We start from the raw sequence: 17,343 nt of genomic DNA, 5'->3' as shown, positions 1-17,343 counted from the left end.
ATTGTAAGAGGATCGACCATGTAACAAGTAACAAAAGAATCCACCAAAGGTGTTAGCTTGCTACCAGGTGTTTGTTCACAAGTCCAGTACCACTTTTCAGGCGAGAGTAGTTGAGATGTTGTATTTTAAGGTAGCATGGTAAAGCTACACACCACCATGAAAGCTTTATTAACGTTGCCACACCCACAGTGCTTCTGTCCGAAGTAGTTCCGGTGATTTATAAAAATATGTTACTTTCCACGTTCCAGACACACCTTGAGAGTGATATTTAAACACGTGCAACACACGGTACATTTGTTTGATAGCCATGAATGTTCTACAGTTTAGATGTAAAAAATAAAACGTACAAGGTAATATGTTACGTCTGCTTCTAGGCATGCTGTCACTATTTTGTGCAAACAATCGTTCGCTAGTTATTCCAATGTTACAAAATCACTTTCTGTAATCTTCGAACAAACGTTTCTCATGACGGAAAGAAATACGACCCATCTGTTAGACAAGCAATGTTAACTTGATATTTCTACACAATGTGGATACTACCCATTTGTTAGACAAACAATGTTAACTCAATATTTCTATACAATGTAGATACTACCCATCTGTTAGACAATCAATGTTAACTCGATATTTCTATACAATGTGGATACTACCCGTCTGTTAGAAAAGAAATGTTAACTCGATATTTCTATACAATGTGGATACAACCCATATGTTAGACAAACAATGTTAACTTGATATTTATAAACAATGTATATAATACCCATCTCTTACACTAATAATATTTACCTGATATTTCTATACAATGTGGAGACTACCCATCTGTTAGACAATCAATGTTAACTCGATATTTCTATACCATGTGGATACTACCCATCTGTTAGACAAGCAATGTTAACTCGATATTTCTATACAATGTAGAGACTACCCATCTGTTAGACAATCAATGTTAACTCGATATTTCTATACAATGTGGATACTACCCATCTGTTAGACAAGCAATGTTAACTCGATATTTCTATACAATGTGGATACTACCCATCTGTTAGACAATCAATGTTAACTCGATATTTCTATACAATGTGGATACTACCCGTCTGTTAAAAAAGAAATGTTAACTCGATATTTCTATACAATGTGGATACAACCCATCTGTTAGACAAACAATGTTAACTTGATATTTATAGACAATGTATATAATACCCATCTGTTACAATAATAATGTTTACCTGATATTTCTATACAATGTGGATAGTACCCATCAGTTAGACAAGCAATGTTTACTGGATATTTCCATGCAATGTGGATACTACCCATCTGTTAGACAAGCAATGTTCACTCGATATTTCTATACAATGTGGAAACTACCCATTTGTTAGACTAGAAAAGTTAACTCGATATTTCCATACACCATACAATGTGGATACAACCCGTCTGTTAGACAAGTAATGTTAACTCGATATTTTTATACAATGTGGATACTACACATCTGTTAGACAAGCAATGTTAACTCGATATTTCTATACAATGTGGATGCTACCAATCTGTTAGATAAGCAATGTTAACTCGATATTTCTATACAATGTGGATACTATCCATCTGTTAGACAAGCAATATTTACTGGATATTTCCATACAATGTGGATACTACCCACCTGTTAGACAAGCAATGTTAACTCGATATTTCTATACAATGTGGAGACTACCCATCTGTTAGACAATCAATGTTAACTCGATATTTCTATACAATGTGGATACTACCCATCTGTTAGACAAACAATGTTAACTCGATATTTCTATACAATGTGGATACTACCCATCTGTTAGACAATCAATATTAGCTCGATATTTCCATACAATGTGGATAATACCCATCTGTTAGACAAGCAATGTTTACTGGATATTTCCATACAATGTGGATACTACCCATCTGTTAAAAAAGAAATGTTAACTCGATATTTCTATACCATGTGGATACAACCCATCTGTTAGACAAACAATGTTAACTTGATATTTATAAACAATGTATATAATACCCATTTGTTACACTAATAATGTTTACCTGATATTTCTATACAATGTGGATACCACCCATCTGTTAGACAAGCAATGTTAACTCGATATTTCTATACAATGTGAATACTACCCATCTGTTAGACAAGCAATGTTCACTCGATATTTCTATACAATGTGGAAACTACCCATTTGTTAGACTAGAAAAGTTAACTCGATATTTCCATACACCATACATCGTGGATACTACCCGTCTGTTAGACAAGCAATGTTAACTCGATATTTCCATTCAATGTGGATACTACCCATCTGTTAGAGAAGCAATGTTAACTTGATATTTCTATACAATGTGGATACTACCCGTCTGTTAGACAAGCAATGTTAACTCGATATTTCTATACAATGTGGATACTACCCGTCTGTGAAACAAGCAATGTTAACTCGATATTTCTATACAATGTGGATACTACCCATCTGTTTGACTAGCAATGTTAACTCGATATTTCTATACAATGTGGATACTACCCGTCTGTGAAACAAGCAATGTTAACTCGATATTTCTATACAATGTGGATACTACCCATCTGTTTGACTAGCAATGTTAACTCGATATTTCTATACAATGTGGATACTACCCGTCTGTGAAACAAGCAATGTTAACTCGATATTTCTATACAATGTGGATACTACAAATCTGTTAGACAAGCAATGTTAACTCGATATTTCTATACAATGTGGATACTACCATCTGTTAGACTAGCATTGTTAACTTGATATTTCTATACAATGTGGATACTACCCATCTGTTAGTCAAGCAAACTTAACTCTTTATTTCTATACAATGTGGATACTACCCATCTGTTAGACAAGCAATGTTCACTCGATATTTCTATACAATGTGGAAACTACCCATTTGTTAGACTAGAAAAGATAACTCGATATTTCTATACACCATACAATGTGGATACTACCCATCTATTAGACAAGCGATGTTAACTTGATATTTTTATACAATGTGGATAGACAAGCAATGTTAACTCGATATTTCCATTCAATGTGGATACTACCCATCTGTTAGACAAGCAATGTTAACTTGATATTTCTATATAGTGTGGATACTGCCCATCTGTTAGACAAGCAATGTTAACTTAATATTTTTATACAATGTAAATACTACCCATCTGTTAGACAAGCAATGTTAGCTCGATATTTCTATGCAATATGGATACTACAAATCTGTTTGACAAACAATGTTAACTTGATATTTCTATACAGTGTGGATATTGCCCATCTGTCATCTGTTAGACAAGAAATGTAACTTGATATTTTTATACAATGTGGAAACTACCCGTTTGTTAGACAAGCAATGTTAGCTCGATATTTCTATGCAATATGGATACTACAAATCTGTTAGACAAGCAATGTTAACTTGATATTTCTAAACAGTGTGGATACTGCCCATCTGTTAGACAAGAAATGTAACTTGATATTTCTATATAATGTGGAAACTACCCGTCTGTTAGATAAGCAATGTTAACTCGATATTTCTATACAATGTAGATACTACCCGTCTGTTAGACAAGCAATGTTAACTTGATATTTTTATACAATGTGGATACTTCCCATCTGTTAGGCAAGCAATGTTAACTGGATATTTCGATTCATTGTGGATACCACCCATCTGTTAGACAAGTAATGTTAACTCGATATTTCCATACAATGTGGATAATACCCATCTGTTAGACAACCAGTGTTTACTGGATATTTCCATACAATTTGGATACTACCCATCTGTTAGACAAGCAATGTTAACTCGATGTGGAAATACTAAAACAATAATTCTACTAAAGTGGGGCTATTCTCCTCTAAACAATCAAATATCACAAGTTTTTTCTTCTTTATCTTTAAACTAAATAACCTCGTGTCTCTTGTTTTCTTGACCTGTTAACTCCAGTACATTTAACTTTAAACTAAATAACCATGTGTCTCTTGTCTTCTTGACCTGTTAACTCCAGTACATTTAACTTTAAACTAAATAACCACGTGTCTCTTGTCTTCTTGACCTGTTATCTCCAGTACATTTAACTTTAAACTAAATAACCACGTGTCTCTTGTCTTCTTGACCTGTTATTTCCAGTACGTTTAACTTTAAACTAAATAACCACGTGTCTCTTGTCTTCTTGGCCTGTTATCTCCAGTACATTTAACTTTAAACTAAATAACCACGTGTCTCTTGTCTTCTTGACCTGTTATCTCCAGTACATTTAACTTTAAACTAAATAACCACGTGTCTCTTGTCTTCTTGGCCTGTTATCTCCAGTTCATTTAACTTTAAACCAAATAACCACGTGTCTCTTGTCTTCTTGACCTGTTATCTCCGGTACATTTAACTTTAAACTAAATAACCACGTGTCTCTTGTCTTCTTGACCTGTTATCTCCAGTACATTTAACTTTAAACTAAATAACCACGTGTCTCTTGTCTTCTTGGCCTGTTATCTCCAGTACATTTAACTTTAAACTAAATAACCAAGTGTCTCTTGTCTTCTTGACCTGTTATCTTCAGTACATTTAACTTTAAACTAAATAACCACGTGTCACTTGTCTTCTTGACCTGTTATCTCCAGTACATTTAACTTTAAACTAAATAACCACGTGTCTCTTGTCTTCTTGACCTGTTAACTCCAGTACATTTAACTTTAAACTAAATAACCACGTGTCTTTTGATTTCTTGACCTGTTATCCTCAGTATATTTATCTTTAAACTAAAAAATAAGAGATAATGTGAATTATCTCAAAGAATTGGTGTAGAACACTCTTACAATCCCAGCAGCAGTGATGTCATCTGGTGGATATAAAAGATTTGAGATTACTCTGTACTTTCATCAGAATTTAGTCTTCAAAATGAAAATACGTATCTGTTACTTACCTCACAACGAGTTCTGTTGACGTTGTATAAGCTGATACGGAAGACTTTATCCCTAAAATATAATACCATCTATCACAATACATCAGAATAATAGTGTAGAAGACACCATCCCTTAAATATAATAACATGTATCAAAATACATTATAAATAAATGTAATACCATCTATCATGATACATCAGAAGTGTGGAAGACATATATTAACCCTTAGCAAATGATGTTTCAGAATTTTAGAAAATATAACACTATATTTTCTGTGTCTCCTTTGATTATTGTGTAAGCTTAGCTGTAATATACTTTTTCCTTCTCATAACAGTTCAACCCGTTAAGGAGGGCATATCTGATTAAGGTAGAATATTAACGGGTAATTAAATTATTTATCTCCGATTCTATCTGCTTCCTTCGAATGCTCATATACGTTATTCTTCTTGAATACGAGATTAATCCCATTGGTTAACAAAAATATCCGCACGTGCACCACACCTCCGTCATTTCAAATGTGTCTGTCGAATGTTAAGCAGGTTTTCCACTCTTACAACCGACATGCTCGTGACTAAACTTGACCGACCAACTAAAACGTAGATAAAAATTACTTGACGATTTTCTCCAAAGAAACCAGAGCCATGTGACTTTCGCCCTTCACGTGCATCCATCCCGGAGCAGCTGCATAGTTAGGACAACTAGAACCGAAATACGTAATTATCAACCATTAACATTATAATTCAGTTTAACACAATGTTCAACAAGGATATTACTACGTTCAGTCTCTCAAACTGCGTGTTATGTTCATGACGGCGCAGAGGGTTAGTGTATGCAGTATTACAGGACACTAGATAAACACGCGGGGAACTTTTACCTACAGTTTATAAACGAAAGGTACCCAGAACTAGCGATCAAATAAAAACTTGAATATCCCTCGTGGTCTTTAGGTAAACATAGTGACCTCTCTGATAATTTACCGTCAGTTTAAAGTAATGAAATATATAGTATTTTGGATATATATGCCAGTTTAACCCACATCCATTTCGTTCTGATACATTTAATTACAAGTTACAGTAATATTAAAATAGTTCTAATTAAGACGAGAAGAGTTCTTCCATTCAGTAAGAATCTACTACACTGTAAGATAGTTTACATAAGAGGAAGTAATGAATTAATAAAGAACAAGAAGAGCTACATCCCACTAACCGTACCTGTCTTACACATACAGTAAATAAAGGACAGCCTTAACTAACACGTTTAAGATTCATTTGTAAAATACACGAATATAAAACTTGGTACCCAGGGACCCACATGATGTCCAGCTAGGTCTCTGGGTACCAAGTTTTAAATTTGTGGAATTTGTCCCAGTAATTGATATATTTGAGGAACGAAAAGCTCAGAAGAGAATTTATTTCTCTGTCTTGCGTAAGTAATGGACGATTCTTTGTATATTATTAAATTATTTATCAGCTATCACAAAAGTTGTTTCTTTAGTGAAATCCATGCAAAGCTACTTGAAAACTATCCGCCCTAGTCGTCCCCAATTTTGAAGGAATTGTTTGCTTGTTTCTATGAAGTGTTAAGCACAAAGCTGCACAGTGTGCTAGCTGTGCTCTGCTCACTAGAGATATCGAAACCTGTTGTCAAGCGTGGTATGTTTGCGGACATACCGTTGTGCCATTTGAAGCTTTCAAGTTCGTTTTTTTGAATTTCACGCAAAGCTACTTGAGGGCTATCTGCAATAACCGTCCCTAATTTAGCAGTGTAAAACAAGAGGGAAGGCAGCTCTCATCAACATCCACCGCCAACTCTTGGGCTACTTTTTTCCCAACGAACAGTGGGATTGACCGTCACATTATAACGCCCCCGCGGCTGAAATGGTGAGTATGTTTATTGCGAGGGAAAATCCAACCCGCGCCCCTCAGATTACGAATCGAACGCGTTCACCCACCTGGCCATGACGGACCAGCTTTGAAGTTAAATATCAGACTGCAGGAAATACAGCTAGAAATAACCGCCCACTGCCAAATCTTGGGCTACTTCATAGTGGGATTAAACGCAACATTTTAACCATGAGGGTGCTCGGTGACACGATTCGAACCAGCGATCAGCAGATCTCACTGATCAAATGTAGAGGTATACATTATTCAATTTATTTGTAATTTACAACATTTATCTATCGGTAGTAATCTAGTAAGGTTTATGTATCGGTAGTAATCTAGTAAGGTTTATGTATCGGTAGTAATCTAGTAAGGTTTATCTATCGGTAGTAATCTAGTAAGGTTTATGTATCGGTAGTAATCTAGTAAGGTTTATGTATCGGTAGTAATCTAGTAAGGTTTATCTATCGGTAGTAATCTAGTAAGGCTGAGAAGCACGTTATTATTACGCTAACAAGACACTTAAACACTACAAATGATCTGAAAACTTAATCACCACCAATCACTAAATCATACATAATGTCTAATCTGGGTTCCAGAAAATTCTGAATGAAACTACCATGTTTACGGTGTACCATATAATTCTGAATGAAACGACCAGGTATACTGTATATCATTTATTACTGAATGAAACGACCATGTTTACTCTCTACCAGATAATACTGAATAAAACTACGATGTTTACTCTGTACAAGATATTAAAGAATGAAACGACCAGGTTTAGTGTGAACCAGTTATAACTGAATAAAACAGTGAGTAAACTACCATGTTTACTCTGTACCAGATATTAATGAATGAAACTACCATGTTTACTGTGTACCAGATAATACTGAATGAAACTAACATGTTTAGTGAGTACCAGATACTATTAAATGAAACTACCATGTTTACTCTGTATCACATATTACTGAATGAAACTACCATGTAAACTCTGTACCAGATATTACTGAAACAAACTATCATGTTTACTGTGTACCACATGATACTGTATGAAACGACCATGTTTACTGTGTTCCTGATATTACTGAATGAAACTACCATGTTTATTCTGTATCGGATATTACAGAATGAAACTACCATGTTTTCTCTGTATCAGATATTACTGAATGAAACGACAAGGTTTACTGTGTACCAGTTATTACTGAATGAAACGATGGGTAAACTACCATGTTTACTCTCTAAAAGATAACACTGAATGAAACTACCATGTTTACTCTTTACCAGATATTACAGAATGAAACTACCATGTTTACTGGGCATCAGATAATACTGAATGTAACTACCAGGTTTACTGTGTACCACATATTACTGAATCATACGGTGATGAAACTACCATGTTTACTGGGCATCAGACAATACTGAATGAAACTACCAGGTTTACTGTGTACCACATATTACTGAATCATACGGTGATGAAACGACTATGTTTACTCTCTACCAGATATTACAGAATCAAACTACAAGGTATATTCTGTACCAAATATTACTGAATGAAGCATCCAGGTTTACTGTGTACAAGATAATACTGAATGAAACGGTGATGAAACTGTGTACCTGATAATAATGATGCACATGTTAGTATATGTAGCAATCACATACAGTTCTAACAGGTCTATAACTTAATTTTTACAAACCCTATCCTACTTGTTTATTCTGTGAAAAACCTTTACTCACTCACAACCTCTGAATTACACAACAGGGGCTGGTCACAAAAATATATCTTTGTAAACTCTGTTGTTCTTCACCACTGTTTAACAGTCGCTACTAATATATTTCAACACGATAAACGTTTTGCTGAAATACTTGTTTATGGATGTTTTAGGAATGTTTGGTGGCCGGTTAAACTGGTGTGCTGTACGGAATCACGATAGGTAACTTCAGTGGAAAAGTCTTGTTCCGAACAACTTGAGTGAGTTCATTGCAGAGAAGAAAGACGGTAGATACCTGAAAGTTTGCAATCGTTATGAAAACTTCCATTCTAAAAGAGAATGGATTCTGGAAATAATGATCTCTGCTTTATTCTTGTGTAAAAATAAATAGTTTCTGGAACGAGAGCCCTCGATATTTGACCTTCCACCTTACAGAAACACATGATGGCGATTTTAACGGATTTACCGATTGATCCAGAATACAATACGTCATTAAAGAAGAAACTTTAAATAATAAAATAAGTAACAATGTTAAATAATCTGAAGAAACTTTAAATAATAAAATAAGTAACAATGTTAAATAATCTGAAGAAACTTTAAATAATAAAATAAGTAACAATGTTAAATAATCTGAATAAACTTTAAATAATAAAATAAGTAACAATGTGAAATAATCTTGAGAAACTAAATAATAAAATAAGTAACAATGTTACATAATCTGAAGAAACTTTAAATAATAAAATAAGTAACAATGTTAAATAATCTGAAGAAACTTTAAATAAAAAAATAAGTAACAATGTTAAATAATCTTGAGAAACTAAATAATAAAATAAGTAACAATGTTAAATAATCTGAAGAAACTTTAAATAATAAAATAAGTAACAATGTTAAATAATCTGAAGAAACTTTAAATAATAAAATAAGTAACAATGTTAAATAATCTGAATAAACTTTAAATAATAAAATAAGTAACAATGTGAAATAATCTTGAGAAACTAAATAATAAAATAAGTAACAATGTTACATAATCTGAAGAAACTTTAAATAATAAAATAAGTAACAATGTTAAATAATCTGAAGAAACTTTAAATAAAAAATAAGTAACAATGTTAAATAATCTTGAGAAACTAAATAATAAAATAAGTAACAATGTTAAATAATCTGAAGAAACTTTAAATAATAAAATAAGTAACAATGTTAAATAATCTGAAGAAACTTTAAATAGTAAAATAAGTAACAATGTTAAATAATATTGAGAAACTAAATAATAAAATAAGTAACAACGTTAAATAACCTGAAGAAACTTTAAATAATAAAATAAGTAACAATGTTAAACAATCTTGAGAAACTAAATAATAAAATAAGTAACAATGTTAAATAATCTTGAGAAACTAAATAATAAAATAAGTAACAATGTTAAATAATCTGAAGAAACTTTAAATAATAAAATAAGTAACAATGTTAATTATCTGAAGAAACTTTAAATAATAAAATAAGTAACAATGTTAAACAATCTTGAGAAACTAAATAATAAAATAAGTAACAATGTTAAATAATCTGAAGAAACTTTAAATAATAAAATAAGTAACAATGTTAAACAATCTTGAGAAACTAAATAATAAAATAAGTAACAATGTTAAATAATCTTGAGAAACTAAATAGTAAAATAAGTAACAATGTTAAATAATCTGAAGAAACTTTAAATAATAAAATAAGTAACAATGTTAAACAATCTTGAGAAACTAAATAATAAAATAAGTAACAATGTTAAATAAGCTGAAGAAACTTTAAATAATAAAATAAGTAACAATGTTAAACAATCTTGAGAAACTAAATAATAAAATAAGTAACAATGTTAAATAATCTGAAGAAAATTTAAATAATAAAATAAGTAACAATGTTAATTATCTGAAGAAACTTTAAATAATAAAATAAGTAACAATGTTAAACAATCTTGAGAAACTAAATAATAAAATAAGTAACAATGTTAAACAATCTTGAGAAACTAAATAATAAAATAAGTAACAATGTTAAATAATCTGAAGAAACTTTAAATAATAAAATAAGTAACAATGTTAAATAACCTGAAGAAACTTTAAATAATAAAATAACTAACAATGTTAAACAATCTTGAGAAACTAAATAATAAAATAAGTAACAATGTTAAATAATCTGAAGAAACTTTAAATAATAAAATAAGTAACAATGTTACATAATCTGAAGAAACTTTAAATAATAAAATAAGTACAATGATAATCTGAAGAAATTTAAATAACAAAATAAATAATAATATTAAATAATCTGAAGAAACTTTAAATAAAGTAAGTATTAATGTTAAATAATCTGAAGAAACTTTAAATAACAAAATAAGTAATAATGTTAAATAATATGAAGAAACTTTAAATCTTCTTCTTGAAAAAGGTAATCAACTTCCTAATTAATTTTGAATTATTTTATTTATTAACAAACCCCAATAACTACCAGATTGGAATATTTCTCAGCTTATTTTCCTGCAATTTATTAGCAAAACAAAATCAATAGCCAAAATGTCCAGTTGTTTCCTGCTTACCTTTTAAACTCACTCAACCCCAGCCTGGCATGGTCAGGGGGTTAGAGCGCTTCACTCGAAAAATAAGAATCGCAGGTTCGAATCCCCGTCACACCAAACATTCTCACCGTTCAGCCATGGGGACGTTATAATGTACGGTCAATACCACTATTCGTTGATAATAGAGTAGCCGAGAGTTGACACTTGGTGGTGATAACTAGCTACCTTCCCTCTAGTCTTACACTGCTAAATTAGGTACCATTATCGCAGATAGTCCTCGATTATCTTTGCGCGAAAATAAAAAATAAACAAATACTCAACTCCTTTCTCTGGTTGATAACAGAGTGGTATGTCGTAAAGCGATAAAACCCGTAATGGTCACATTACAGACAGATCATTTGGTAAATTTGTGCTGAATATCAAACTCACAAGTATCTAAAACTATCCCCCATCTTATGATCTACCCAATAAGAGCTTTAAATCCCAATAGCTTTAATAACAAAATACTACTCAATCGAACACTTGAAACCACTGACGGAAAGAACTTAGAACACTTTTAACAATGTTCTACCCACAAAAATATTAACAATTTTAACAATGTTCTTCCATCAAAGTACCATCAGATATTAACAATTTCAACACTGTTCTACTGATACATGTATCATCAAATATTAACAATTTTAACAATGTTCTTTCAACAAAAGTACCATCAAATGTTAACACCTTTAACATTGTTCTACCGAAATAAATATTAACAATTTTCATAATATTCTTCCATAAAAAGTACCATCAATATTAACAATTCCATTAATGTTCTACCGACACAAGTACCATCAAATATTAAAAATTCCATTATGTTCTACCGACACAAGTACCATGAAATATTAACAATTTTAACAATGTTCTACCGACACAAGTACCATCAAATATTTTAGCAATGTTCTACCAACACAAGTACCATCAAATATTAACAATTTAAAAATGTTCTCCCAACACAAGTACCATCAAATATTAACAATTTAAAAATGTTCTCCCAACACAAGTACCATCAAATATTAACAATTTTAACATTATTCTACCGACACAAATATTAACACATTTCACATTGTCCTTGCAACACAAATACCGCCAAATATAACCAGAAAAAACCAAGAAAAACGAGTATCTAAAAAGGAAGGTAATGAGCAGGATTACGTCCACAAGCAGCTTCCTCTTCACATTTCAGCTCATTAGGGAAACAATAGAAGTACTTACATAGCACCCACAAAGAGAGTTTCCTGACTGGAATCAAGATAGAGAGTCCTGTAGTATAGGTGGCCACAACTGAAGTCGTAGATTTGTTCTGAAGAAAAATAAAATCTCTGATGAAATAAAAGGAACAAAATGTGTAAGTTCTCTACCATATAAGTTTCACAAAAAGACGCTACAAGAAGACGCTATTACAGACAAATAGTTTCTCTGGCTACACTTTGTTTCTCTAATTATTCACTGGACACAAAATAGGTTCTTTAATGAAATATACTTCAGCAAAACATCATAATTTTTTTTAGTCTATAAAACTATATTATATATATTAACTACCCATGTTTATGTTTTAATTATGAAGTGGATACACTATCTATGTAGCCAATAAACAAGGAAAAGTAACTATAGGCACGACCCTTCTCAGCACTACCCCTGTAATGAAATGCCCCTTTAAATTGGTAATGTAAACTTGCACGTAATTAAACAACCTGGGATTACTAACTAATCTTCACCACTCATACGTGTGCCTCATACGTGCATGTAACTTGTATGTATGTATATGCTTTAAAATATAAAAACTGGTCAAACAATATCAGAAATATTAAAGTAAAGTATTCATGTCAAATATTTCTCTTATTTTTTATTTCATGCACCGCACACGAAACATATAAATTGGTAAATAATTGGGCTAAACCGATGAAAGTGAGTTATAAGATGTAGTTTAGCACTTTATAATAGAAACCTACAGTATTAGTGCTTTAATAACGTACAGTTCAGTACTTTATAATAGAAACATCCAGTGGTAGTGGTTTAATAACGTGTAGTTCAACACTTTATAATAGAAACATCCAGTGGTAGAGTGTTCGATAACGTGTAGTTCAACACTTTATAATAGAAACATCCAGTGGTAGAGTGTTCGATAACGTGTAGTTCAACACTTTATAATAGAAACATACAGTGGTAGAGTGTTCGATAACGTGTAGTTCAGTACTTTATAATAGAAACATCCAGTGGTAGAGTGTTCGATAACGTGTAGTTCAACACTTTATAATAGAAACATCCAGTGGTAGAGTGTTCGATAACGTGTAGTTCAGTACAATATAATAGAAACATCCAGTGGTAGAGTGTTCGATAACGTGTAGTTCAGTACTTTATAATAGAAACATCCAGTGGTAGAGTGTTCGATAACGTGTAGTTCAGTACTTTATAATAGAAACATACAGTGGTAGTGGTTTAATAACGTGTAGTTCAACACTTTATAATAGAAACATCCAGTGGTAGAGTGTTCGATAACGTGTAGTTCAACACTTTATAATAGAAACATCCAGTGGTAGTGTTCGATAACGTGTAGTTCAACACTTTATAATAGAAACATACAGTGGTAGAGTGTTCGATAACGTGTAGTTCAACACTTTATAATAGAAACATCCAGTGGTAGAGTGTTCGATAACGTGTAGTTCAGTACATTATAATAGAAACATCCAGTGGTAGAGTGTTCGATAACGTGTAGTTCAGTACTTTATAATAGAAACATCCAGTGGTAGAGTGTACGATAACATGTAGTTCAACACTTTATAATAGAAACATCCAGTGGTAGAGTGTTCGATAACGTGTAGTTCAGTACTTTATAATAGAAACATCCAGTGGTAGAGTGTTCGATAACGTGTAGTTCAACACTTTATAATAGAAACATCCAGTGGTAGAGTGTTCGATAACGTGTAGTTCAACACTTTATAATAGAAACATACAGTGAAAGTGGTTTAATAACGTGCAGTTCAATACTTTATAATAGAAACATCCAGTGGTAGAGTGTTCGATAACGTGTAGTTCAGTACTTTATAATAGAAACAACCAGTGGTAGAGTGTTCGATAACGTGTAGTTCAGTACTTTATAATAGAAACATCCAGTGGTAGAGTGTACGATAACATGTAGTTCAACACTTTATAATAGAAACATCCAGTGGTAGAGTGTTCGATAACGTGTAGTTCAGTACTTTATAATAGAAACATCCAGTGGTAGAGTGTTCGATAACGTGTAGTTCAGTACTTTATAATAGAAACATCCAGTGGTAGAGTGTTCGATAACGTGTAGTTCAACACTTTATAATAGAAACATCCAGTGGTAGAGTGTTCGATAACGTGTAGTTCAACACTTTATAATAGAAACATACAGTGGTAGAGTGTTCGATAACGTGTAGTTCAACACTTTATAATAGAAACATCCAGTGGTAGAGTGTTCGATAACGTGTAGTTCAGTACTTTATAATAGAAACATCCAGTGGTAGAGTGTTCGATAACGTGTAGTTCAACACTTTATAATAGAAACATCCAGTGGTAGAGTGTTCGATAACGTGTAGTTCAACACTTTATAATAGAAACATACAGTGAAAGTGGTTTAATAACGTGCAGTTCAATACTTTATAATAGAAACATCCAGTGGTAGAGTGTTCGATAACGTGTAGTTCAGTACTTTATAATAGAAACATCCAGTGGTAGAGTGTTCGATAACGTGTAGTTCAGTACTTTATAATAGAAACATCCAGTGGTAGAGTGTTCGATAACGTGTAGTTCAGTACTTTATAATAGAAACATCCAGTGGTAGAGTGTACGATAACATGTAGTTCAACACTTTATAATAGAAACATCCAGTGGTAGAGTGTTCGATAACGTGTAGTTCAACACTTTATAATAGAAACATCCAGTGGTAGAGTGTTCGATAACGTGTAGTTCAGTACTTTATAATAGAAACATCCAGTGGTAGAGTGTTCGATAACGTGTAGTTCAACACTTTATAATAGAAACATCCAGTGGTAGAGTGTTCGATAACGTGTAGTTCAACACTTTATAATAGAAACATACAGTGGTAGAGTGTTCGATAACGTGTAGTTCAACACTTTATAATAGAAACATCCAGTGGTAGAGTGTTCGATAACGTGTAGTTCAGTACTTTATAATAGAAACATCCAGTGGTAGAGTGTTCGATAACGTGTAGTTCAACACTTTATAATAGAAACATCCAGTGGTAGAGTGTTCGATAACGTGTAGTTCAACACTTTATAATAGAAACATACAGTGGTAGAGTGTTCGATAACGTGTAGTTCAACACTTTATAATAGAAACATCCAGTGGTAGAGTGTTCGATAACGTGTAGTTCAGTACTTTATAATAGAAACATCCAGTGGTAGAGTGTTCGATAACGTGTAGTTCAACACTTTATAATAGAAACATCCAGTGGTAGAGTGTTCGATAACGTGTAGTTCAACACTTTATAATAGAAACATACAGTGAAAGTGGTTTAATAACGTGCAGTTCAATACTTTATAATAGAAACATCCAGTGGTAGAGTGTTCGATAACGTGTAGTTCAACACTTTATAATAGAAACATCCAGTGGTAGAGTGTTCGAAAACGTGTAGTTCAACACTTTATAATAGAAACATCCAGTAATAGTGGTTTAATATCGTGTAGTTCAACACTTTATAATAGAAACATCCAGTGGTAGAGTGTTCGATAACGTGTAGTTCAACACTTTATAATAGAAACATCCAGTGGTAGTGGTTTAATATCGTGTAGTTCAACACTTTATAATAGAAACATCCAGTGGTAGAGTGTTCGATAACGTGTAGTTCAATACTTTATAATAGAAACATCCAGTGGTAGAGTGTTCGATAACGTGTAGTTCAATACTTTATAATAGAAACATCCAGTGGTAGTGGTTTAATATCGTGTAGTTCAGTACTTTATAATAGAAGCATCCAGTGGTAGAGTGTACGATAACGTGTAGTTCAATACTTTATAATAGAAACATCCAGTGGTAGAGTGTTCGATAACGTGTAGTTCAGTACTTTATAATAGAAACATCCAGTGGTAGAGTGTTCGATAACGTGTAGTTCAACACTTTATAATAGAAACATCCAGTGGTAGAGTGTTCGATAACGTGTAGTTCAACACTTTATAATAGAAACATCCAGTAATAGTGGTTTAATATCGTGTAGTTCAACACTTTATAATAGAAACATCCAGTGGTAGAGTGTTCGATAACGTGTAGTTCAATACTTTATAATAGAAACATACAGTGAAAGTGGTTTAATAACGTGCAGTTCAACACTTTATAATAGAAACATCCAGTGGTAGAGTGTTCGATAACGTGTAGTTCAATACTTTATAATAGAAACATCCAGTGGTAGAGTGTTCGATAACGTGTAGTTCAATACTTTATAATAGAAACATCCAGTGGTAGAGTGTTCGATAACGTGTAGTTCAGTACTTTATAATAGAAACATACAGTGAAAGTGGTTTAATAACGTGTAGTTCAGTACTTTATAATAGAAACATCCAGTGAAAGTGGTTTAATAACGTGTAGTTCAGTACTTTATAATAGAAACATACAGTGAAAGTAGTTTAATAACGTGCAGTTCAACACTTTATAATAGAAACATACAGTGAAAGTGGTTTAATATCGTGTAGTTCAACACTTTATAATAGAAACATCCAGTGGTAGAGTGTTCGATAACGTGTAGTTCAACACTTTATAATAGAAACATCCAGTGGTAGAGTGTTCGATAAGGTGTAGTTCAATACTTTATAATAGAAACATCCAGTGGAAGTGGTTTAATATCGTGTAGTTCAGTACTTTATAATAGAAACATCCAGTGGTAGTGGTTTAATATCGTGTAGTTCAACACTTTATAATAGAAACATCCAGTGGTAGAGTGTTCGATAACGTGTAGTTCAATACTTTATAATAGAAACATACAGTGAAAGTGGTTTAATATCGTGCAGTTCAACACTTTATAATAGAAACATCCAGTGGTAGAGTGTTCGATAAGGTGTAGTTCAATACTTTATAATAGAAACATCCAGTGGAAGTGATTTAATATCGTGTAGTTCAGTACTTTATAATAGAAACATCCAGTGGTAGAGTGTTCGATAACGTGTAGTTCAACACTTTATAATAGAAACATCCAGTGGTAGTGGTTTAATATCGTGTAGTTCAGTACTTTATAATAGAAACATCCAGTGGTAGAGTGTTCGATAACGTGTAGT

The 17,343-nt window shown here is 32.4% G+C and overlaps 2 protein-coding genes across 2 annotated transcripts in view; both read right to left on the bottom strand.

Annotated features, from left to right (window-relative positions):
* DCP2 (decapping mRNA 2) overlaps positions 1–17,343 on the bottom strand; it is a 215,505-nt gene that overhangs the window by 132,671 nt on the left and 65,491 nt on the right. The window lies entirely within an intron of this gene.
* The window catches only part of LOC143237989 (semaphorin-2A-like), a 73,893-nt gene that overhangs the window by 44,360 nt on the left and 12,190 nt on the right, over positions 1–17,343 (bottom strand). Inside the window, exons 2-3 of the mRNA XM_076477838.1 lie at positions 12,308–12,395; positions 4,937–4,988 (exon numbers count right to left, since the gene is read on the bottom strand). Coding sequence (XP_076333953.1) covers positions 4,937–4,988; positions 12,308–12,395 — 140 coding nt within the window. The remainder of the gene's footprint in view (positions 1–4,936; positions 4,989–12,307; positions 12,396–17,343) is intronic.

Source organism: Tachypleus tridentatus, chromosome 2, assembly GCF_004210375.1.
Source record: "Tachypleus tridentatus isolate NWPU-2018 chromosome 2, ASM421037v1, whole genome shotgun sequence".
NCBI classification, from domain to species: domain Eukaryota; kingdom Metazoa; phylum Arthropoda; class Merostomata; order Xiphosura; family Limulidae; genus Tachypleus; species Tachypleus tridentatus.
This window is presented reverse-complemented; position numbering and strand designations above follow the sequence as displayed.